The following is a 23,848-nucleotide window of genomic DNA, read 5'->3' as shown; positions in this document are numbered from 1 at the left end:
CTCTCCGTCCACTCTCCCTCCCCAAGAAATCCACCCCCCCTTTCCTGGCCTATAAATGCCTCCCTTCCCCTTGCAGGAGGGAAGCTTGGAGTTGCCTCTGAGCAGACTTGCTACCTGTGGAGGCCGAGGGACAGGAGGTGAGGCCCCTGAATTACATCACTCCTCTCTCTCTCTCTCTCCTCTCTCTCTCTCTCTCTCTCTCTCTCTCTCTCTCTCTCTCTCTCCACCTGAAGGGGCCTTTTGCAGGGGATCAGCAGGAGGCAGTGAGCAAGGGATCTACCATGGGGATCTCTGGAGAAGAGAAAGAGGGGCACAGGAGAGCCTTTGGGGGGGGGCTTCTGTCCTGTACGTAGCAAGGAAGGATCCACTGTGACCCCCCCCCCAAGGCTGCTGCCTGAAGAAGGCGGGAGAAACGGGGTCCAGCTGGGCAAGTGAAAAAGTGTAACGCAAAGTCTGGGACTCCCAGCTTGGCCACAGGTTGGACTTCCCCCCATCTCACCCCCCTTTCCTCTCTCCCCCTCCCCCCAGATCTCTCTGCAGGGAAGGAAAGAAGGCCATGGGGCGATTCATCTGCGTGAGCTTCGGCTTGCTGGTCATGTTCCTCTCCCTGAGTGGTGAGTCCGAGCAGGGTCCCTCGTGTCCGGAGAGGCCGAAGCTCTCCCACCCCCAACCCCTTCCTGATTTGATACCCCCCCCCCAGAATCCTCTCCCCAAAGTTGCTTTTATTCCCGTTTGGCTCCTTCTGCCATCCAGATCCCATCTTCTCTCTCTGCCCCAAGACTCAGGACTGTGTGCAGCGATACAAAACCCAAGCAAAATTAACACCACTGAAATGCAGAATTAATTAATTAAGAATGAAGTAAAACCCTTGGGGAAAATGCATGCACTGATCATGAAAAGTAGAGTGCCCCTCCCCCCTCTTGCTAGGGATTTCTCTCCATGGGAGCCACACAAGGGGTGAGACCCTTCCCCATCTGCTGAAGAGCTGAGCCCCTGCTGGCAGGATTTTGTCTCCTGCTCTGTTGCATTTTCAGCTCTTGAAAAAAACCGCATCATGTACAATTAATCAGGGGAACAACCTGCCTCCAGAAGCGGTGAATGCTCCAACACTGGAAGTTTTTAAGAAGAGACTGGACAGCCATTGGTCTGAAGTAGTATAGGGTTTCCTGCCTGAGCAGCAGGTTGGACTAGATGACCTCTAAGGTCTCTTCCAACCAGAAAGCGCTTCCTGGACCCAGCCCATCCTTCCACCCCCGTGCCTTCTTTAGCGGGATGCCACCATCATGCCCAGAGGGGGCACCACAGGTGCTAATCGGCTTTGGGAGCAGAGAAGGGGTGCTGAGGCCCAACAGATTCCACCCCCCTTGGGTTCCAATGAGGGGGACGGGAGGAGAGCATCTCAGCGGGTGGTCCCCCCTCAGAGCCACCCTCCCCCCCTAAAGCCGAGCCCTGCCAGGAAGGAGACTGGGGGGGTCTGGAGCTTTGGGCCTCAACCCTCTCCTGGGGGCCCCAAAGAAACGAGGCCAGCCATGCTAGGCAGAATTTATTGGACCTTCTGACCCATCTGGAGCAGCAGAACCAGATCCAACTACAAAGAGCATCCATGGAATGACAGGGTGCAGAGCAGAGATTGCGGCAGGTGGGGGGGGGTGAGGTGGGCTGGGGGCTTCCTTGCTTCTCCAGACTTCACACAGCCGGATCTTCAGACTATGCCTCGAACTTGCAGATGAAAGGGCAAGTATTGCTGCAGTCCATACTTAACCACTGGTTATCAACTGGGCAGCAAAAGAGAAATTTTGATCACTTCCTGCAGAGATTCCCTGAGAATCCCAGAAGATCTTTTCAGAGGCTCCTGGCTCATTTGCAGGAGGACATGAAGATACCACAGGTGGAGACTCTCATCCCCTAAAACAGGCTGAGGGTTCAACAGGTTCTTCTGAGCCAGATAACTTACCTGGCCCTCAAGTTTCTTTCATTTCTTTCACCTCTTTTTTAATTTAATTTTTATATTTATCCCACCTCTTTACAACTCACCCAAGGCAGCAAACATATCTAACATACCTTCCTCCTCCTCTTTTTCCCACAACAACCCTGTGAGGTGGCTTGGGCAGAGAAAGGGAGGGGCCGGTCCAAAGTCACACAGTCGGCTTTAGCGCCTAAGGCGGGACTAGAACTCCCCGTCTCCTGTTTCTAGCCTGGTGCCTTCACCAGAGACCAAATTGCTCTTCTGATTGGTTTATAATTAGACCAGGCATGTGTTAATATTTGCCTTCTACACACACACGCACACACACACTTCTTCTCAGCACAATGGGGGGTTGCAAGATGGATCTATATCTGAGCAAGCAAACCAGCAAGAAAAAGCCAGATGCCCTGAGACAATGATGGCCTTTCGGAACAAGGTTAAGATGGAGCTTGTTAGTTGCATTATGAGCTGATGGCCTCATAATAGTTTTCATACAGAGCTCCAGTCCCGTTTTTAATGGTTTCTCCCTTGGTTGTGTTGTGTTCCCTTGTCTGTGCAGAGGGTAGGACTGAGGCAGCTCAGAGATCCAGGAGGTCAAGAAAGGCCACCAGTGGCCAAAGGGTGGGGGCTGCAAGAAGGATCCCCGGGGTCCTCGTGGAGGGAAGTGCACCCTCCTTAACCTAACACAGTGTGCACCACCGCATGGACTTACATGTCTGGGATATGAGACATTCAAATTGTTCATGCCATTCTTCGTAGTCGGGCTTGGTGCCATCGCTCCACTGCCAGTTGCATTGCTGGAAAGACAAGGAGGCCCCAGTGAGCGACTGAGGAGGGGGCTCTGGCTGTGCAGGGCTCAGGGGCAGAGAGAGAAAAGTTGCCATAGCTTAAAGGCGCAGAGCAATTGTATTCTCCCTCCTTCCCTCTCTCTCTTTCTCTCTCTCTCTCTCTCTCTCTCTCTCTCTTTCCTTCTCTCTCTCTCTCTCTCTCTCTCTCTTTCCTTCTCCCTCTCTCTCTCCATCCACCCCAGCTGACCCGGAGCAGCTAAGCAGGGTCCCACTTGGGGGCTGCCTGGAGAGGAGACAGTCAGGAGATCCAGAGGGAAAAGAGGAGAAAAGGGCCTGGGGGGGTCCGAGGAGTCCCCAGCTCAGCTTGGGGGCCACTTTGCCCGACGCCCAAGGGGGTGACCGCTCCAAATGACCCTCCTGGGTCTCCAGAAGAGGAAGAGCGCCAAAGCCCATCACTCCCTGGATGGGGGAGCAGAAGCGGAACCCAGGGCTTCAGGGGACACTCGGGAAGAGAAAAGCCTCCCGGGCGTCTTTGGTTACTTCTTTTGAGGACCTCCTTCGCTCTTGTCCCCAGAAATTCACGTTTCTCTTCACAAAGTCCCCAGGAGCTGAGCTCAACTCCAGGGAATCCCCCCCCTCCTTTGGACACAGCGGAGCTTCTTCCAAGAGCTGAAAACCCAACAAAGCAGGAGACAAAATCCTGCCGGTCACAGAAACGAGGAATTTCTGCCTTAAATAAAAAAAGGGGGGAGGAAAGAACAGCCCCCCCAGGCCAGGCCTCCAAAGCCCCTGAGCTGAAGGCCCAGCAGAGTCTCCCCCAGGTGTGGAGGCCATCCAAGGGGCCCTCCAGAGGGAGGAAGGCCTGGAGGCCGAGATGGGGGCCAGGGCAGGATCCGGCTCTTCAAGACCGCAGTCAGTCCTTCAGGAGGAAGGAAGGATTTGGGGAGGGGAGAGAGAGGGAGGGAGAGCGGGAGAGAGAGAGAGAGAGGGAGAGAGAGAGTGGGAGAGGGAGAGAGAGGGAGGGGGGAGAGAGGAAGAGGGAGGGAGGGAGAGGGAGAGATGGAGGGAGAGGGTGGGAGGGAGGGAGAGAGAGAGGGAGAGGGAGAGATGGGGGAGAGAGGGAGGAAGGGAGAGGGAGAGAGAGGGAGGGAGGGAGAGGGAGGGAGAGAGGGAGGGAGAGAGAGTGTGAGGGAGGGAGAGGGAGAGAGAGGGAGGGAGAGAGAGAGGGAGAGGAGAGAGAGAGAGGGAGGGAGAGGGAGGGAGAGAGAGGGGGAGGGAGGGAGAGGGGGAGAGAGAGGGGGAGGGAGGGAGAGGGAGAGAGGGAGGGAGAGGGTGGGAGGGAGGGAGAGAGAGAGGGAGAGGGAGAGATGGGGGAGAGAGGGAGGGAGGGACAGGGAGAGAGGAAGAGAGAGAGAGAGGGAGGGAGGGAGAGAGAGGGGATGGCAGCAAAGGTTTTCTGCTTTGGTTCTCTCTGCCGTTGTCCAAGGCAAGATCATTGAAGAGGGAGACCTCTGCCTCCCACTGGAGGATCCCTCAAAATAAATAAATAAATGCATACATACATACATAAATAGCTTCTCAGAAAGTGTAAAGTTGAATCAATAAAGATTAGCATTACAGAGGACCTACATTCCAAAGATTGTTCACTCCGATCCAGACGTAATTGGCATCCAAACTTTGGTGGGTCATCTTGACCACAAAATCTGCTTCTTCAGTGCTGTGAAAGGAGACCAGATGGCTGCCTGTGTGCTGTTGTGTGCAGAATTTCTGTGAGAGACCAACAAGAGAGAGAGAGAGAGAGACACTTGTCAGCTGAGAACCAGATATTTGTGTGTGTGTGTGTGTGTGTGTGTGTGTGTGTGTGTGTGTGTGTGTGTGTGTTTCCACCTCTGAGAAGAGAGCAGGGATCGGACTGCCTGATCCTGGCCACCCTCACAATCTCCTTGACATCCGCAGTTGCAGTTTTTGAAGAAGTGGGAGTTCTAGTCCCGCCTGAGGCATGGAAGTCGCCGGGTGACTTGGGGCCAGTCCCTCCCTCTCAGACCAGTCCACCTCACAGGGTTGTTGTTCTGGGGAAAACAGAAGGACTGTTGTGTGTGCTGGCCACCTTCGGTTATTTCTAAAAAATAACCAGAGAAGGGAAGCTGCAGGGGGCTGAGGGGGAGAGTCCCCGGGATATCTGCCTCTCGGGGGTCCCTTTCCAGACCCCCAGCCGAGTCTCCCTCCCTCCCTCCCTCCCTCCCTCCCTCCCATCAGAGCCAGAGGGGGCTTGGGGGCTTTGCAAGGCTCTCCCTGCACGTCTCCTCCGCCTGGGCTGGGAGACCCTCAGGGACAAGAAAAGACCCCCTCACCTCTGCATCGGCCCAGGTCATCTCTTGTTTGAAGGGCTTGTAGCAATACCGATCATAGGAAGACCAACCAGAGGGACAACAGAAACCAGCCTCAGTTCCTGTGTGGGAAGAAGGACTCCCAATGAGAAGGGGGGGGCAGAAGGAGGAGGAGGAGGCTGGGGGAGGAGGAAGAGGAAGGGGGAGGCGGTGGAGGGAGGAGGAAGAGGAGGAGGGTGGAGGAGAAGGAGGGGAGCTGGAGGAGGACAAGGAGGCGGAGAGGACGAGGTGTGGGGGAGGAGGGGGAGACAGCTGGGTCTGCAGAACAGGCTTAACCGGCTGTGTTGCAAACATCTTTGATGACAATAAATTGCAACCGACTTGCAGCTTCCTTTGCAGATTGTCCAAACCTCGGTTAGAGTTAACCCTGGTTTAATTCCCTGGAAGCTGCATCTCTGGTGTGTCTCTGTCCATGCTGGCTTCTTTTGTCATTCCGTGAAGGGTGCAAGGGCAGAATTGGGCTCCTTCACGAACAGATTAACCTTTGCAGACCTGCCTGGGCCTCAAGTCCCAGCTGAGCCAATTTGGCCTAGTGGTTGGAGCACCTGGCTACGAAGCGGGAGACCAGGAGTTCTAGTCCCGCTTTAGCCCTGGAGGTCAGCTGGGTGACTTTGGGCCAATCACAAGGAGACGGGGAGTTCTAGTCCCGCCTTAGTCATGAAAGCAAGGTGTCAATCACTCTCAGGTTAATCCACCTCACAGGGTTGTTGTTGTGGGAAAACAGAAGGAGGAAAGAATATCAAGTATGTTCCCTGCCTTAAATTATTGGTAGCAATAATAATAGTAATAATAATGATGATGATGATGATGATGATGACAGGATACAAAGGAGTAAATAAATAAAAAATAAATAAATAAAAACCATGAAGCTTCTTGAGCCATTCAGACTTAACAAGAATTATCCCCACTTTGGTTGCAACCTGTCCAGACAACCGCAATGGCCTTGGTGTGGGGCTGCCCTTGAAAGCCTCCAAAATTACAATTGCTGGGGAAGGAAGCAGCCAGGCTGTTGACCAGTGCAAAGGAAGGGGGATCCAGTGGGTCCATCCTAAAGAATCTCCTCTTGTCTCCTGGGTGCCCCCAAACAACTGCAGGGGTTTAGTGGCAGATTATTTGGGGCGCTGCCCCCCTGCTCCCCACTGTCCAGGAAGGGCCCGTCTGGAGACGCCCCCAGCAGGGGCTCAGCTCTTCAGCAGATGGGGAAGGGTCTCACCCCTTGAGTGGCTCCCATGGAGGAAAATCCCTAGCAAGAGAGGGGGGAGGGGCACTCTAATTTTCATGATCAGTGCATGCATTTTCCCCAAGGGTTTTAATTAATCAATTCTGCATTTCAGAGGTGTTAATTTTCCTTGGGTTTTGTATCGCTGCACACAGTCCTGAGTCTTGGGGCAGAGAGAGATGGTGGGATCTGGATGGCAGAAGAAGCCAAGCGGGAATAAAAGCAACTTTGGGGAGAGGATTCTGGGGGGGGGGGTATCAAATCAGGAAGGGGTTGGGGGTGGGAGAGCTTCGGCCTCTCCGGACACGAGGGACCCTGCTCGGACTCACCACTCAGGGAGAGGAACATGACCAGCAAGCCGAAGCTCACGAAGAGGAATCGCCCCATGGTCTTCCTTCCTTCCCTGCAGAGAGAACTGGGGGGGGGGGAGAGAGGAAAGGGGGTGAGATGGGGGGAAGTCCAACCTGTGGCCAAGCTGGGAGTCCCAGACTTTGTGTTGCACTTTTTCACTTGCCCAGCTGGACCCCGTTTCTCCCGCCTTCTTCAGGCAGCAGCCTTGGGGGGGGGGGGTCACAGTGGATCCTGCATTGCTACGTACAGGACAGAAGCCCCCCCCCAAGTTTCTCTTCCCCAGAGATCCCCTTGGTATATCCCTTTGTCCTTGCATCCCATGGATTCCCTGCTGAAACCTGGACATTGCCTGCAGCCCCCTGAAAGAGGTCCCTGCAGGTGGGGAGAGAGAGAGAAAAAGAGAGAGAGAGAGAGAGAGAGAGAGAGAGAGAGAGAGAGAGAGAGAGAGAGAGAGAGAGAGGAGTGATATAATGGAGGGGGCCTCACCTGTCAGGTGGGTACAGGTGGGAGAGCCCCACTCACCTGTCCCTCAGCCTCCACAGGTAGCAAGTCTTCTCAGAGAAAACTCCAGGCTTTCCTCCTTTGAGGGGAATGGAGGCATTTATAGGCAGGGAAAGGGGGGTGGATTTCTGTGGGGGGGGATGGTGGGAGAAAAGGCTCTGTGTGAGAATGGATTTTCATGGCTACCAATCAGGAAGTAGTTGTGTTTGCACAAAGGAAGTTGACGGATTTGATCTCTGCCAGGACGGATGTCATTGATGGAATCCTACAGTTTGAAATGTCCCCTGAGGTCATCCAGCCCAGCCCCTGCTCAGTGCAGCAAAGCACCCCAGATACATGGCTGATGTGCCCCCACCCCTTGAGATCCAGACAAGGAGACCCCCCCACACACACCTCCTCTGGGTTTGGGGGCTGCTGTTGACAGGCTGACTTTCCCTTTTTCTGAGAGAGATTTTTCTCACTTCCCTACAGAACCTGCAGGATTGAACAGATCCCTGAGCTGGGTTTCCTTGCAGACGTTTCATGACCCAACTAGAGAACATCATCAGTGCTAGAAGAGAGTGAGTTTCAGGAGAGGAGGAGGGGGGAGAGGAGGACTGATGGGGCTGCTACCTGCCATGCTTCAGTCTTGCCTTCCCCCCCCCCAGTTTGGAAAAATCTCTTCCAGGATTTTGCCCCTGGATGGCACACCTCGAACCGTTTTCTGCCCATGTCAGCAAAGGAGGCATAATTGATCTGGGGAGGGCCAGGGGGGGAACCCACAGCCCCACATCAAAGACCCAGAGCCAAGTGGGGGGGGGAGACTTGCCACCCTCAACCTGCAACCGGTTATGTGAAACCTCCGTCCCCATCTCTGCGTTACAACTGAGCAGAATCAGCTGTTCACCACCCATTGCCCTGCACTACAGTTCCCATGTTCCTTGGCCAGGAGGCCCTTTTGCTTGGCTACTTAGGGTGGAGGTGGCTGCTCAAGCGAAACGCAGCCATGGGGTTGACTTGCTGGGTGTTTGGGGGGGATGGAGCAAACTGGGCCTCTGGGAACCAGGGTCGGGGGTTCAAAGGTGTTTCCTCAGCCTTGGCCCCTTCAGGCGCTCTGGACTTCACCTCCCAGAATCCCCCAGTCTCAGCCTTCTCACAGTCCAGGCAGCAGCCCTGAAGTGAAGGGACCTCCAGCTTCTGCTCAGGGCCAGGAGTTGGGGTGGAGGGAGCCCTGAAATGGGTTTGGCAAGACTCACAAAGGAGCAATTGTTGCCTCGGAATCAGGAAGGGATTCCTGCTGTTGTTCCCAAAACAGTGCCCAGCAAGATTGGATCCCTTACAAGCTGGATCCAGGTTTGGCCTCGTCCTCCCTCCCTCCCTTTCTTTATTCTTCCTTTTCTATGCTACCCATCTCACTGATACTGTCTCTCTGGGCCCCTTACAATATAAGAAAACTTTTTTAAAGATGCCAGAAAATAATTAAAATGAGAGAAATGGAAGAGATAGGTTATAAACCATCATGCTGTCCATCCTGGGGGAGGGGGCTCCTCTCCTGGATCAGCAGGGCCTGTCAGGGTCCCAGGCCAAGCAGCTCCCATGGTTCCCATAGATGAAACCATTTAAAAGAACTTCAAGGCAAAGGCTTCTCCTTTAAAGAGCATTTTATTTAGGAAACAAAGTATCGGCACTTACATGGGTGAACCCAAGACTGAATTCCCTCTCTCAGGCTACAAAGGAACAAGTTGCAATTCCCACCCCAAATGACTGTCATGAATCACACTCACCAATTATTTCAAAAGGCTTTTCTACCCCCAAAACCCTTATCAGGGCTGACCTTGATTCTCACACAGAAGTATTGTTATGGCTAATTGAGGAACTTAAGATCCCCCTCCCCCCTCCTTCGTCTAAAACCTCTAAACTAAATTGTGGCAATGAAGACAAAATGAAAAATGTTTTCAGTCCATTTTGTCACAAGTTGACATTCGGCTCCTCTTAAAAGAAAGGAGAAATCCTGCAAATCAAACAAGAATAAAAGTTAGGAATCCCACCTCCGTTTGTTTGGATGCTTATCATAAAACGTACATGTGAGTCTATCCTTCACATCAGTACACTTCACCCAGGTAGCCTCTGATAACGGATAACCCTTCCACTGCACTAAATATTGCAATTTTCCTTTATATCAGGGCTTTTCAACCTTTTCACTCATTGTACCACTTTTTGGATATGGCAACATCCGAGTACCACCAGTCGCCTAGCAAGGTGTCAAAAACTTGATGACCCCCCCCAAAAAAGGAAAAAAGTAGTAAAATACAGGTACTCCTTGACTTACAACAATTCGTTTAGTGACTATTTGAAGTTACAATGGCACTGAAAAAAAGTGCCCCCCAAGCCACAGCTGAGCAAAACACCTGCCTGCCTACCTGGCAGCGTTTTTCCTCCTGTCCGAAGTTTTCATTGTTCTGAGCATTTCTGTTGAGGATTGGCAGTGGGGGTGGGTTGGGGGGTGTTTGGTTTTTATTCTCCCCCGTCTGCTGGGTGGTTGAAGCAGGTTTTGGTCACTTCACATGACCCTGGGATACTGTGACCGTCATAAATATGAATCAGTTGCCAAGCTTCTGAATGTAAATCACAAGACCCTGAAGATGCTGCAACATTCCAGCTGATCAGCACTTCTTCTGGGCTCAGCAGAAGCACCAGGATCAGCTCCGAGCTCCAGCTGGAGCCTGGAGCTTATCCTAGTGCTTCCACTGAGCCCTGGCAGCCCTGCAGCTCCAGCCGTCTCTCGTTCAGGCTTCTGTGGTGCTGCCACCGGTTCAGTTCATTCCCCTCCCCCACTACTTTTCTAGGATAGTCGCGTACCACCTGCCAGGTGCCAATGGACCACAGGTGGTACCCGTACCACTGGTTGAAAAGCCCTACTTTATACAATCTGGCATCAAGAATATGTTTCACTTCGTCATGAGACTCTCCAGCTACCACAAGCAGGCCTGGTGCTTCTTTGGGAGGGTAGAATCTCTGAAAGGTTTCAACAAACTGCGGTGAAATACTGGGTGGATCTTTCCTAAAAGTCGAGGAGGTTTTAGTTCCACAGTTACTGGGTTCAAAATCCGCACTATGGGAAATGGACCCATGTATTTTGGCCTTAATTTCTTGCTAGGTAATTTGAGTCTTAAATATTTCGTGGAAAGATAAACTTTCTCTCCCACATGAAATGACTTTTGAGGTGCCCTTTTCTCATCCTTTTTTTTTTTTTTTTTTTTGTCCCTGAAGCTTCTTCAAAGCTTTCTTTGCATTGTCCCACACCTCCTTCCAAGCAGACACCCATTGATCTAAAGTCTGAGATGCAGGTGGTTCTTGGGGGTATTCAGGCATCGAGATGAAATTCCTCCCTGTGGCTATTTTAAACGGTGTAAATCCGCTGCTGATCTATACAGTGTTGTTATAAGCCATCTCAGCAAAAGGGAGGAGATCGGTCCAATTTGTCTGTTGATAATCCACATAACATCTAAGATATTGCTCCACTGTTGCGTTCGCTTTTTCAGCCACTCCATTCGTAGATGGATGAAAAGCTGATGACAGTAGAATCAATTTTTTAAAAATCCCTACAGAACCTGGCTGCAAACTGTACCCCTCTGTTGGATATTATTCATTTTGGCATTCCGTGCAATCTGTAAGTATACTTAAGGAACAGCTTAGCCAATTTTGGGGCAGAAGAGAGGACTGAACAGGCAATAAAATGAGCCTGCTTTGAAAAGAGATCAATCACAGTCTATATTACCGTATTTCCTCTACTCTCAGGTAACTCGACAATAAAATCCATAGCAATCTCTTCCCATCACTGGGAAGGGTCTGCAACAGGCTGCAACAGCCCAGGAGATTTTCCTGGGATTCTTTTCATGGTAGCACAGATTGCACAGCTTTTTACATAGTTCTCTACATCCTTCTTTAGGTTAGGCCACCAAACTGCCTCCGGATTAGATGTAATGCCTTTAGGTAGCCAAATGACCAGCTTGCTTTAAATCGTGACTGCGTTGGAGTGTTTGGAGTCTGAGGGATTTAGGCAAATACAATTTCCCCCCTTTCCAAGCTAGCCCATCCCTGTGGGTAAGGGTGGTTTGATTGTCATTGAACCATTGGTTCACTTCACCTCCCAGAATCCCCCAATCTCAACTTTGTCCCAGTCCAGGCAGCAGCCCTGAAGTGAAGGGTCCTCCGGCTTCTGCTCAGGGCCAGGAGTTGGGGGGGGGAGGGAGCCTTAAAGGGGTTTGGCAAGACTCACAAAGGAGCAATTGTTGCCTCCGCACCAGGAAGGAGCTGCTGTTGTTCCCAAAACAGCATCCAGCAAGGTGGGATCCCTTACAAGCCAGATTCTGGTTTGGCCACATCTTTCCTCCCTCCCTCCCTCCCTCCCTCCCTTTCTTTATTCTTCCTTTTCTATGCTACCCATCTCACTGATACTGTCTCTCTGGGCCCCTTACAATATCAGAAAACCTTTTTAAAAATGCCAGAAATGGAAGAGACAGACTATAAACCACCATGCTGGGCATCCTGGGGAGGGGGCTGCAGGGCCCTGTTGGGGTCCCAAGCAGCTGTCATGGTTCCCATAGATCAGTGGTTCTCAACGTTTGTGTGACGGTGACCCCCGTCACAGAAACGTTATGCGCATGCACGGCGCCACCCCCATGCACAGCGCACATGCGCGGCACCGCCCCCGGAAGGGAGAAAATGGCGGATCGCCGCCTTTGGCGACCCCCGAAAAGTGGTCGATCGACCCCAAATGGGATCGCGACCCATAGGTTGAGAACCGCTGCCATAGATGAAACCATGCCACTCTCCAGAATTAATGCACATATTCTTTTGCTGGTCCACCCCCCCATTCTGACTTTGTGGACGTCCTGCTCAGCCTGTAAAGCTACGGATTCATCCTCGAATCTGGTTCTCAACCTTTGGATGAACAGATTGTAGTCCCACAGCTCAGGTGCTTGTTCATTGTGCAAACTATTTAGCCACCCCAATGCCTCCCCCTCTAGGTTCGCCGCTATCGCGTCGATCGTAGCGGCAGGATCCAGATAAGCTTTGGCATTTCTGTTCATGTAGGAACGCACCTCGTTCAGGAAGGTTAGCTTCTCAGGGTCTCCATCGAATGTGGGTTTGAAAGGAGGATCTACTATGGGTTGCTGTCTGTCTAAGAGAGTGTGCAACCACCCATACTGTTGCACTAGGTCATGCTGGATTCCTCCTGCCTGATCAGTCCTTGGCAGGGACCCTGGACTGGTGTGATGTCAGTAATGGCAATCAGGACAGGCCTGGTATCGATAACGGTCTGGAGTAGCCCAATGTGGGTATCGGTTGGGGCTATCAGGATATCGGCGATGACCAGGGCTTTTCCTGTGCCAATGGCAGTCTAGGTTAACATGGCGTGAGTACCGGTCAGGGCTTGCATAGAGGCAGCGACGTTCAGGACTAACATACTGATCTTGACAATCAGGGCTGTCATGATGTCGCCAGTGGTCAGGGCTAGTCCGCCACTTTTGATGATCCAGGCTTCGCCTCTGCACTGGACTTGAACTTAAAGCTGTTGGCTTTGGATGTGGGGAGGTGGCCCTAGCTCCAGCTGTGGGACTGGGACTCCTCCTGGACTGGGAACGATCTCGGAAACCATTGTCACCCTGCTCACTGATCAGTAACTGACGGGGTGATCTGCTCCTTGCTTCCCACGTCCAGCCCTTCAAATTTCTCCCTCAAATGCTCGACAGAGTGGCTTCGAATTGCCATCAGGTATTTGCATTCGCCCGAGCCGTAGATGCCACACACTTAGCGCCTCTTCGATCAGGAGAATGTGAGTCGCGGGGGGCAGCCGGTGGACATTCAGCTTCAGTGGCCTTTGTAGAACTCTTCTGCTGGGCCACCTTTGAACACCAAGAGTCTCCACTAGACAAGGCCCATTCCGATGACCAGATCTGCTCCCGCACTTTGGTTTCGCACTTGCCGCTCGAGTTTCCGAAACCACACTCTCTATCAGCGCGATGGCCTGCACTCCATCTGCCGATGTAGCAGTCGTGGCTACGGTGCTGGTGACATGTTCTTCCTTTTTTGCCATCATGGGTTCTTCCCTGAGTCTTTGTCATCCTCCCAAGGCATTGGATAGGCAACCGGAGCTCAGGACTCCGTGGATTTAAAGGGATTTGGAGTCTTGGGTTAATGTCATGGTTCCAATAGATCAGTGGTTCTCAACCGTCCTAATGCTGCAACCCTTTAATACAGTTCCTCATGTTGTGGTGACCCCCAACCATAAAATTATTTTCGTTGCTACTTCATAATTGTAATTTTGCTACTGTTATGAATCGTAATGTAAATATCTGATATGCAGGATGTATTTTCATTGTTACAAATTGAACATAATTAAAGCACCTGAAGGCAGGACAAGAAGCAATGGGTGGAAACTAACCAAGGAGAGAAGCAACCTAGAACTAAGGAGAAACTTCCTGACAGTGAGAACAATTAATCAGTGGAACAGCTTGCCTCCAGAAGCAGTAAATGCTCCAACACTGGAAGTTTTTAAGAAGAGACTGGACTGCCATTTGTCCGAAATGGTGTAGGGTTTCCTGCCTGAGCAGGGGGTTGGACTAGATGACCTCCAAGGTCCCTTCCAACTTTACTACTATTACTATTACTATTTTGGTAGTTCAGTAACACCTGGAAAGTCATAGATGTCCCATCCTAAAGAAAAAGGTACAGGAATAGACTCTGAACTGGTGGTACAGGTCCAAGGGCTCAGGGCCAGGAGTTGGGAGGGGAGGGGGGGAAAGGAGCCCTGAAAGTGGTTTGGCAAGACTCACAAAGGAGCAATTGGTGCCTCCGCACCAGGAAGGAGCTGCTGTTTTTCCCAAAACAGTGCCCAGCAAAGTTGGATTCCTTACAACCCAAATTTGGGTTTGGCCTCGTCCTTCTTTCCTTGCTCCCACCCTTTCTTCATTCTTCCTTTTCTATGACACCCATTTCACTGATACTGTCTCTCTGGGCCCCTTACAATTTAAGAATTTTTTTTAAAAAAATGCCAGAAATGGAATCGACAGACTATAAACCACCATGCTGGCCATCCTGGGGGAGGGGGCTCCTCTCCCGGGTCAGCAGGGCCCTGTCGGGGTCCCAGGCCAAGCAGCTCTCATGGTTCCCATAGATGAAACCATTTAAAAGAACTTCAAGGCAAAGGCTTCTTCCTTAAACATTTTATTTAGGAAACAAAGTATCGGCACTTACATAGGTGAACCCAAGACTGAAATCCCCTCCCTCAGGCTACAAAGGAACAAGTTGAGATTCCAACCTCAAATTACTCTCATAAATCACACTCACCAATTATTTCAAAATGCAGGCTGTCCTCCCAGCTTTTCCACCCCCAAAAACCCTTATCAGGGCTGACCTTGATTCTCACACAGAAGTATTGTTATGGCTAACTGAGGAACTTAACATCCCCCTTCCCCATCCTTCAACTAAAATCTCTAAACTAAATTGTGGCAATGAAGACAAAATGAAAAATGGTTTCAGTTCAGTTTGACAGCAGGGGAGCCCAGTTCTCAGACTCCGCTGGGAGGTCAGGAATAGTCCCAGACTGATTAGGCCCATCCAGGGGTGTCGCTTCTTAGTGACTGGAGAGTGACCTTCTGCTCCCCCACCTGGACCTTCAGGCTTTTGGGGTGCCCCCCTGGCCCCCCTTTCACCTGAAGAGTAGGAAGATGGTCGAATGACCTGCACTCTTTTGCCTGCCCCTCAGCTGAGCAGGGAGGAGGCCAAACCCGGATCCGGCTTGTAAGGGATCCAACCATGCTTGGCACTGTTTTAGGAACAACAACAGCTCCTTCCTAGTGTGGAGGCAACAATTGCTCCTTTGTGAGTCTTGCCAAACCACTTTCAGGGCTCCTTTCCCCCGTTTCCCTCCCATCTCCTGGCCCCGAGCAGAAGCTGGAGGTCCCTTCACTTCAGGGCTGCTGCCTGGACTGGGACAAGGCCGAGACTGGGGGATTCTGGGAGGTGGAGTCCAGGGCGGCTGAAGGGGCCAAGGCTGAGGAAGCACCTTTGAACCCCCAACCCTGGTTCCCAGAGGCCCAGCTTGCTCCATCCCCCCCAAACATCCAGAGGGTAAACCCCATGGCTGGATTTTGCTTGAGCAGCCACCTCCCCCCTAAATAGCCAAGCGAAAGGGCCTCCTGGCCAAGGAACATGGGAGCTATAGTGTAGGACAACGGGTGGAGAACGGCTGATTGTGCTCAGTTGCAAAGCAGAGATGGGGACGGAGGTTGCACACAACCGGTTGCAGGTTGAGGGTGGCAAATGTCCCCCCCCTTGGCTCTGGGTCTTTGATGTGGGGCTGGGGGCTTTCCCCTCTGGCCCTCCCCAGATCAAATATGCCTCCTTTGCTGGGCAGAAAATGGTTCCAGCTGTGCCATCCAGGGGCAAAATCCAGGAAGAGATTTTTCCAAACTGGGGGGGTGGGCAGGACTGAAGCAAAGCAGGTAGCAGCCCCAGCAGTCCTCCAAGCCCCCCCTCCTCCTCCTCTCCTGAAACTCACTCTCTTCTAGCACTGATGATGTTCTCTAGTTGGGTCAGGAAACGTCTGCAAGGAAACACCCAGCTCAGGGATCTGTTCAATCCTGCAGGTTCTGTAGGAAAGTTAGAAAAACCTCGCTGAGAAAAAGGGAAAGTCAGCCTGTCAACAGCAGCCCAAGACCCAGAGGAGGTGGGGGGGATCCCCTTGTCTGGATAATCTCAAGGGGTGGGGGCTAATCATCCATATATCCAGGGTACTTTCCTTTGGATTGCTGCAACGAGCAGGGGCTGGGCTGGATGACCTCAGGGAACATTTCAAACTGTAGGATTCCATCCAGGACATCCGTCCTGGCAGAGATCAAATCTGCCAACTTCTTTTGTGCAAACACAACTACTTCCTGATTGGTAGCCATGAAAATCCATTCTCACACAGAGCCTTTTCTCCCACCGTCCCCCCCCCCCACTGAAATCCACCCCCCTTTCCCTGCCTATAAATGCCTCCAGTCCCCTCAAAGAAGGAAAGCCTGGAGTTTTCTCTGAGAAGACTTGCTACCTGTGGAGGCTGAGGGACAGGTGAGTGGGGCTCTCCCACCTGTGGGCACCTGACAGGTGAGGCCACCTGCATTCCATCACTCCTGTCTCTCTGTCTCTCTCTCTCTCTCCCCACCTGCAGGGATCTCTGCAGGAAATGTCCAGGTTTCAGCAGGGGATCCGTGGGACCCAAAGGGATCTACCAGGGCGATCTCTGGGGAAGAGAGACTTTTGGGAGGCCTTCTGTCCTGTACGTAGCAATGCAGGATGCACTCTGATCCCCCCCCCCCAAGGCTGCTGCCTGGAAAAGGAGGGAGAAACGGGGTCCAGCTGGGCAAGTGAAAAAGTACAAAGCAAAGTGTGGGACTCCCAGCTTGGCCACAGGTTGGACTTCCCCCCATCTCACCCCCTTTCCTCTCTCCCCCCCAGTTCTCTCTGCAGGGAAGGAAAGAAGGCCATGGGGCGATTCCTCTTCGTGAGCTTCGGCTTGCTGGTCGTGTTCCTCTCCCTGAGTGGTGAGTCCGAGCAGGGTCCCTCGTGTCCAGAGAGGCCGAAGCTCTCCCACCTCCAACCCCTTCCTGATTTGACCCCCCCCCCAGAATCCTCTCCCCAAAGTTGCTTTTATTCCTGTTTGGCTCCTTCTGCCATCCAGATCCCACCTTCTCTCTCTGCCCCAAGACTCAGGACTGTGTGCAGCGACACAAAACCCAAGCAAAATTAACACCACTGAAATGCAGAATTAATTAATTAATTGCAATTATAAAGGCTTTCAAGGGCAGCCCCACATCAAGGACATTGATAGGTTGCAACCAAAGTGGGGATAATTCTTGCTAAGTTTGAATGGCTGACGAAGCTTCATGGTTTTTATTTATTCCTGTGTATACTGCCTTCTTCTTTTGTTGTTATTATTATTATTATTAAGTTGAGAGAGAGTGATTGACACCCTGCTTTCGTGACTAAGGTGGGACTAGAACTCCCCGTCTCCTTATGATTGGCCCAGAGCCACCCAGTTCACTTCCAGGGCTAAAGCGGGACTAGAACTCCTGGTCTCTCTAGCCAGGTGCTCTAACCACTAGGCCAAATTGGCTCAGTTGGGACTTGAGGCCCAGGCAGGTCTGCAAAGGTTAATCTGTTCGTGAAGGAGCCCAATTCTGCCCTTGCACCCTTCACGGAATGAAAAAAGAAGCCAGCATGGACAGAGACACACCAGACATGCAGCTTCCAGGGAATTAAACCAGGGTTAATTCTAACTGAGGTTTGGACAATCTGCAAAGGAAGCTGCAAGTCATTTGCAATTTTTTGTCATCAAAGATGTTTGTATCACAGCAGGTTAAGCATGTTCTGCAGACCCAGCTGTCTCCCCCTCTTCCTCCCCCTCCTTCTCCTCCTCCACTCCTCATTGGGTGTCCTGCCTTCCCACACAGGAACTGGAGCTGATTTTGATTGTCCCTCTGATTGGTATGCCTATGATCAGCATTGCTACCAGCTCTTCAATGAACGGATGACCTGGGAAGATGCAGAGGTGAGGGGGTCTTTTTTTGTCCCTGAGGGTCTCCTAGCCCAGGCGGAGGAGACGTGCAGGGAGAGCCTTGCAAAGCCCCCAAGCCCCCTCTGGCTCTGATGGGAGGGAGGGAGGGAGGGAGACTCGGCTGGGGGTCTGGAAAGGGACCCCCGAGAGGCAGATATCCCGGGGACTCTCCCCCTCAGCCCCCTGCAGCTTCCCTTCTCTGGTTATTTTTTAGAAATAACCGAAGGTGGCCAGCACACACAACAGTCCTTCTGCTTTCCCCAGAACAACAACCCTGTGAGGTGGACGGGTCTGAGAGGGAGGGACTGGCCCCAAGTCACCCGGCGACTTCCATGCCTCAGGCGGGACTAGAACTCCCAGCTTCCTGGCTGCTGGCCTGGTGCCTTCCCCACTGGAGCACACTGGGAGGAGAGAGGAGGGAGTTGTGGCAGAGGCCAGAGGAGGGATCAGAGACCCCTCAGAGACCATGTCAGGCTGGAGAAGTGAGGGGCATTGAGGGGGAGGGGATCAGGGAAGGGTCTAGTTCAGTTAAGGCAGCCTCCCCCTTCCTCTTATCCCCCAGGTCTGGACAGCCCTTTGTCCGGAATGACGGAGGGGGTTGGACTAGATGACCTCCGAGGCCCCTTTCCGCTCTGGGAAGCCTGAGTGTGCCTGGAGTTCTCGGGTGCTCTGAAGAGCCGGGCAGTAGAGGGCTTGGGGGTCTCCCCAAATCTTGAAGGCTGAGCTGTGTTTGGCCTCCTCCAAAACCCTTTTTTCTGCTCCTTCCTCTGGGAACCTCGGAGGGGGAGGAGGGGAAGGAGGAGAAGGACGGGGAGGGGGAGATGGAGGAGGAGGGGGAGGAGAGAGGGGGGGAGGGGGAGGAGGAGGAGGAAAGGGGAGGAGGAGGGGGAGGGGGAGAAGGAGGGGGAGGAGGAGGGGGGGAGGAGGAAGGGGAGGAGAGAGGGGGAAGGGGGAGGAGGAGGAAGAGGAGGGAAGGGGAGGAGGAGGGGGGAGAAGGAGGGGTGAGAAGGAGGGGGAGGAGGAGGAAGAGGGGGAGGAGCCCCCTTTGCTTAGCCAGAGGGGCTGCCCCCTGGGACAGGGAACAGGGGTTGAGCGGGGTCTGCAGAGCCCACTGCCCCAAATGCTGGTCCTGCCTTCAGTCCGGGGCCTCTTTGGAGGAGGAGGGGGGTCTGTTCAGGGAGGGCAACCGTGGGGGTCAAGGAGATCCTGAGGGTGGCCAGGATCAGGCAGTCAGATCCCTGCTCTGTTCTCAGAGGCGGAAACACACACACACACACACACACACACACACACACACACACAAAGAGGCAAACATCTGCTTCTCAGCTGAACTACTCCCTTCCTCTCCTCTTCTCTCTCCCAGTGGTTCTGCACGAAGCAGGCGAAGGGCGGGCATCTCGTCTCTGTCAAAAACGCTGGAGAAGCAGACTTTGTGGCCTGGATGGTCACTCAGAACATAGAGAAACCCTTTTACTATGTCTGGATTGGACTGAGGGTTCAAAACAAAGAGAAGGTAGTCCTCAACTTTATGACCACAACTGATTGCAGAATTTCTGTTGCTACGTGAAACATTTGTTAAGTGAGTTTTGCCCCATTTTATAACTTCTTGCCACAGTTGTTAAGTGAGTCACTGTGCTTGGTAAGTTAATAACCCAGTTATTACAAGTCAATCCGGCTCCCCATTGACTTTGCTTGTCAGACGGTCGCAAAAGGGGATCCTGTCATCCTGGGGACACTGTGACCGTCGTAAATACGAGTCAGTTGCCAAGCGTCTGAATTTCGATCCTGTGAGCACAGGGACGTCACAGTGGTTTCAAGTGTGAAAAATGCCCCCCCTTTTTCCAGTGACGTTGTAACTTTGAATGGTCACTAAATGAACTGTTGTAAGTCGAGGACTGGTTGAAGGCCCTCTCTAATACTAATCTTCATCAATTCAACTTTACACTTTCTGAGGAAGTATGTATGTATGCATTTATTTATTTATTTTGAGGGATCCTCCAGTGGGAGGCAGAGGTCTCCCTATTCAATGATCTTGCCTTGGACAACGGCCAAGAGAAGCAAAGCAGAAAACCTTTGCGGCCATCCTCTCTCTCTCCCTCCCTCCCTCCCTCCCTCTCTCTCTTCCTCTCTCCCTCCCTCTCTCTCCCTCTCCCTTCCTCCCTCTCTCCCCCCTCTCTCCCTCTCCCCCTCTCCCTCCCTCCCTCTATCTCTCCCTCTCCCTTCCTCCCCCTCTCTCCCTCTCCCTCTCTCTCTCCCTCCCTCCCTCCCACCCTCTCCCTCCATCTCTCCCTCTCCCTCCCTCTCTTCCTCTCCCTCTCTCCCTCCCTCCCTCTCCCTCTCTCTCCCTCCCTCTCTCCATCTCTCTCTCTCCCTCTTCCTCTCTCTCCCTCCCTCTCTCTGTCCTTTCCCCCCCTCTTCCCTCTCCCTCTTCTCCGATCCCCTCCCTCACCTTCCTCCTCTCCCTCCTCTCTCCCTCCCCTCATCTCCCTCCCCCTCTCCTCTTTTCCCTCCCTCCCTCTCCCTCCCTCTCTCTCCGCTCAGCGGGCCCTCTGTCGGTCGCCCCCCTCATTCCTCCCTCTCAACTGTGCCCTCTCCCTTCTCCCTCGCTCACGCACTCTCTCTCCCTCCCCCTTCGATTTTCCCCTCTTCCGACTCCCTCTCTCTCCCTCCCTCCCTCTCTCTCTCCCTCCCTCCCTCTATCTCTCTCCCTCTCTCTCCCTCCCTTTCTCTCTCTCTTCCGCTCTCCCTCCCTCTCTCTCTCCCGCTCTCCCCCTCTCTCTCCCCTCTCTCTCCCTCCCCTTCTCTCTCCCTCTCTCTCCTGCTCTCCCTCCCTCTTTCTCCCACTTTCCCTCTCTCTCCCTCTCCCCTCCCTCTCTCTCCCTCCCTCCCCTATCTCTCTCTCCCCTCCCCAAATCCTTCCTTCCTCCTGAAGGACCGACTGCGGTCTTGAAGGGCCGGATCCTGCCCTGGCCCCCATCTTGGCCCCCAGGCCTTCCTCCCTCTGGAGGGCCCCTTGGATGGGCTCTCCACTTGGGGGGGGGACTCTGCTGGGCCTTCAGCTCAGGGGCTTTAGAGGGCTGGCCTGGGGGGGGGGCTGTTCTTTCCTCCCCCCTTTTTTTCTATTTAATGAAGAAATTCCTCCCTTCTGTGACCTGCAGGATTTCGTCTCCTGCTCTGTTGGGTTTTCAGCTCTTGGAAGAAGCTCCGTTGTGTACAAAGGAGGGGGGGGGGTTCCCTGGAGTTGAGCTCAGCTCCTGGGGACTTTGTGAAGAGAAAGGTGAATTTCTGGGGACAAGAGCGAAGGAGGTCCTCAAAAGAAGTAACCAAAGATGCCCAGGAGGCTTTTCTCTTCCCGAGTGTCCCCTGGAGCCCTGGGTTCTGCTTCTGCTGCCCCATCCAGGGAGTGATGGGCTTTGGCCCTCTTCCTCTTCCGGAGACCCAGGAGGGTCGTTCGCAGCGGTCACCCCGTTGGGCATTGGGCAAAGTGGCCCCCAAGCTGAGCTGGGGACTCCTCGGACCCCCCCAGGCCCTTTTCTCCTCTTTTCCCTCTGGATCTCCTAACTGTCTCCTCTCCAGGCAGCCCCCAAGTGGGACCCTGCTTAGCTGCTCCGGGTCAGCTGGGGTGATGGGGAGAGAGAGGGAGAAGGAGAGAGAGAGAGGGAGAGGAGGGAGGATACCTTTGCTTTGCCCCTTGAAGCTCTGCCAACTTTTCTGTCTGTGTAGCCAGAGCCCCCTCCTCAGTCGGCTAACGGGGCCTCCTTGTCTTTCCAGCAATGCAACTCGAAGTGGAGCGATGGCTCCAGCGTCAGTTATGACAACTTGATGGATCTATATATTACAAAGTGTAGTGGGCTGAAAAAAGGGACAGGTAAGTCAGTGTGGTGGTGCACATTTTGTTACGTCAAGGAGGATGTGCTTCCCTCCACGAGGACCCCGGGGATCCTTCTCACAACCCCCACCCCTTGGCCACTGGGGACCTTTCTTGACCTCCTGCATCTCTGAGCTGCCTCAGTCCTACCCTCTGCACAGACAAGGGAACACAACACAACCAAGGGAGAAACCATTAAAAACGGGACTGGAGCTCTGTATGAAAACTATTATGGGGCCATCAGCTCATAATGCAACTAACAAGCTCCATCTTAACCTTGTTCCCAAAGGCCATCATTGTCTCAGGGCATCTGGCTTTTTCTTCCTGGTTTGCTTGCTCAGATGTAGATCAATCTTGCAAACCCCCCCCCCCCATTGTGGTGAAAGGAACCTCGGCCACATTTGGTGTGTGTGTGTGTGTGTGTAGAAGAAAAATATTAACACATGTCTCGTCGAATTATAAACCAATCAAAAGAGCAGCTGAAACCCAATTTGGTCTCTGGTGAAGGCACCAGGCTAGAAAGAGGATTTGGGGAATTCTAGTCCCACCTTAGGCGCTAAAGCTGACTGGCTGACTTTGCACCAGCCCCTCCCTTACTCCGCCCAACCCACCTCACAGGGTTGGTGTTGTGGGGAGAAGAGGAGGAGGAAGGTGTGTTGGATATGTTTGCTGCCTTGGGTGAGTTGTAAAGAGGCGGGATAAATATAAAAATTAAATTAAAAAAGAGGTGAAAGAAATGAAAGAAACTTGAGGGCCAGGTAAGTTATCTGGCTCAGAAGAACCTGTTGAACCCCCAGCCTGTTTTAGGGGATGAGAGTCTCCACCTTTGGTGTCTTCATGTCCTCCTGCAAATGAGCCAGGAGCCTCTGAAAAGATCTTCTGGGACTCTCAGGGAATCTCTGCAGGAAGTGATCAAAATTTCTCTTTTTTAATCCAGGGTTTCGTAAATGGTTCGTTGTTAGATGTATAGAAAAGAATCCTTTCGTCTGCAAGTTCCCGCCACAGTGTTAAGATCCGGCTGTGTGAAGTCTGGAGAAGCAAGGAAGCCCCCCATCCCCACACCCCACTCCCACCTGCCGCAATCTCTGCTCTGCCCCCTTTGCTCAGTGGATGCTCTCTGTGGCTGGATCTGGTTTTGCTGCTCCTGATGGGCCAGAAGGTCCAATAAATTCTGCCTAGCATGACTAGCCTTGTTTCTTTGGGGCCCAAAGCTCCAGACCCCCCAGTCTCCTTCGTGGCAGGGCTCGGCTTTAGGGGGGAGGGTGGCTCTTAGGGGGGACCACCCACTGAGGCTCAGATGCTGTCCTCCCCTCCCCCTCCCTGGAACTGAAGGGGGTGAAAACTGCTGGGCCTCAGCACCCCTTCCCTGCCCCACAGCCAATTGGCACCCCCCCTCCAGGCAAGATAGCGGCACCCCGCTAAACAAGGCACGGGGTGGGAGGGTGGGCTGGGTCCAGGAAGCGCTTTCAGGTTGCTGGGTTTTCCAGCTAGCAGCTAAACCCCCACCTCTGGGAATTTGGGGGTCCCTCTCAGGAGCCCCAAGATCCTGAAGAAACGGCATCTTGGTTGTCTCTATTTTCTCCATGGAGCTTAATTGGGCCTCAGGATGGGCCCATCAGGAGGGATTTCCTGGCAAATAGTCTCCCTGGAAACGAAGCCCAGGAATTATGGGAGCAGCTACGAAGATTCAATCATTGGGAAATATAGGAAAAAAGCATACTTTTCACAATATAGATTTTAAGATATGGGGAGAGCTCCTCGGAAGAGTCTGACCCTGTGGGACCCGAGGAAGTGGACAGGGTCCTGGAGCCTATCAGGGCCGCCACCTGTCAGTCAGATCAGAGGTCCCCAACCCCCGCTCTGCGGCCTGTTTGGAACTGGGCCGCAGAAGTGGGCAAGCACGCCGGTGAGGCTGCATTTGTGACAATGGCATCCCTGCACGTGTGAAGCCATCCCTTCTGCCCCCCCCCCCATCACCACTGGTCTGCCGAGCCGGAGGGTTTGCGGACCCCTGAGTTAGATCCTCGTCCCCCCTGGATGGAGAAAGGCTCCAGGGCTTGGACTATCGGCTGGCTCCAGGCAGTGATTGACAGGCAGCTTGAGGGACCGTCTCACCCCACTGGGGTTGGCCCCTCCCACCTATACTGGCAGAGGGCGCCTGGGAATTCCAGCATCTGGGTGGCTCC

At 53.1% G+C, this 23,848-nt stretch overlaps 2 protein-coding genes across 7 annotated transcripts in view; one reads left to right on the top strand and one right to left on the bottom strand.

Moving 5' to 3' along the window:
• The first annotated feature begins 74 nt into the window (after window positions 1-74).
• Window positions 75-22,846, top strand: LOC120296727 (snaclec convulxin subunit alpha-like). Of its 4 annotated transcripts, XM_039318668.1 has the most exons (7): window positions 16,199-16,308; window positions 16,409-16,516; window positions 16,696-16,781; window positions 17,691-17,788; window positions 19,158-19,307; window positions 21,566-21,662; window positions 22,600-22,846. In XM_039318668.1, exons 3-7 carry the CDS (start codon window positions 16,724-16,726, stop codon window positions 22,671-22,673), a joined length of 477 nt encoding a protein of 158 aa, XP_039174602.1. In that variant the 5' UTR covers window positions 16,199-16,308; window positions 16,409-16,516; window positions 16,696-16,723; the 3' UTR covers window positions 22,674-22,846. The 4 variants fall into 4 exon arrangements, with proteins under 4 accessions (XP_039174605.1, XP_039174601.1, XP_039174602.1 ...); XM_039318671.1 differs by lacking the exons at window positions 16,199-16,308; window positions 16,409-16,516 and adding an exon at window positions 75-134; XM_039318667.1 differs by lacking the exon at window positions 16,409-16,516 and having other exon boundaries at window positions 16,193-16,308.
• LOC120296723 (snaclec convulxin subunit beta) overlaps window positions 1,529-23,848 on the bottom strand; it is a 33,745-nt gene continuing 11,425 nt past the window's right edge. The window contains exons 1-6 of one of the 3 annotated variants that reach the window (XM_039318651.1): window positions 7,234-7,363; window positions 6,690-6,775; window positions 5,106-5,203; window positions 4,384-4,521; window positions 2,679-2,763; window positions 1,529-1,775 (exon numbers count right to left, since the gene is read on the bottom strand). In XM_039318651.1, the coding sequence (XP_039174585.1) occupies window positions 1,708-1,775; window positions 2,679-2,763; window positions 4,384-4,521; window positions 5,106-5,203; window positions 6,690-6,747 (447 nt within the window). In that variant the 5' untranslated portion in view covers window positions 6,748-6,775; window positions 7,234-7,363 and the 3' untranslated portion in view covers window positions 1,529-1,707. Of the gene's footprint in view, window positions 1,776-2,678; window positions 2,764-4,383; window positions 4,522-5,105; window positions 5,204-6,689; window positions 6,776-7,197; window positions 7,364-23,848 lie in introns of those variants that run through there. The other 2 variants (XM_039318652.1, XM_039318647.1) reach the window with 2 other exon arrangements.

This window comes from Crotalus tigris, unplaced genomic scaffold, assembly GCF_016545835.1.
Source record: "Crotalus tigris isolate CLP2741 ecotype Arizona unplaced genomic scaffold, ASM1654583v1 scf7180000021456.382230, whole genome shotgun sequence".
NCBI classification, from domain to species: Eukaryota; Metazoa; Chordata; class Lepidosauria; order Squamata; family Viperidae; genus Crotalus; species Crotalus tigris.
This window is presented reverse-complemented; position numbering and strand designations above follow the sequence as displayed.

Coding starts and splice junctions, on each gene's coding strand:
- LOC120296727 (XM_039318671.1), top strand. CDS start 16,724: ATGGGGCGATTCCTCTTCGTGAGCTTCGGCTTGCTGGTCGTGTTCCTC. Junction 16,782..17,690: donor CGTGTTCCTCTCCCTGAGTG/GTGAGTCCGAGC, acceptor CTTCCCACACAG/GAACTGGAGCTGATTTTGAT. Junction 21,663..22,599: donor TGGGCTGAAAAAAGGGACAG/GTAAGTCAGTGT, acceptor TTTTTAATCCAG/GGTTTCGTAAATGGTTCGTT.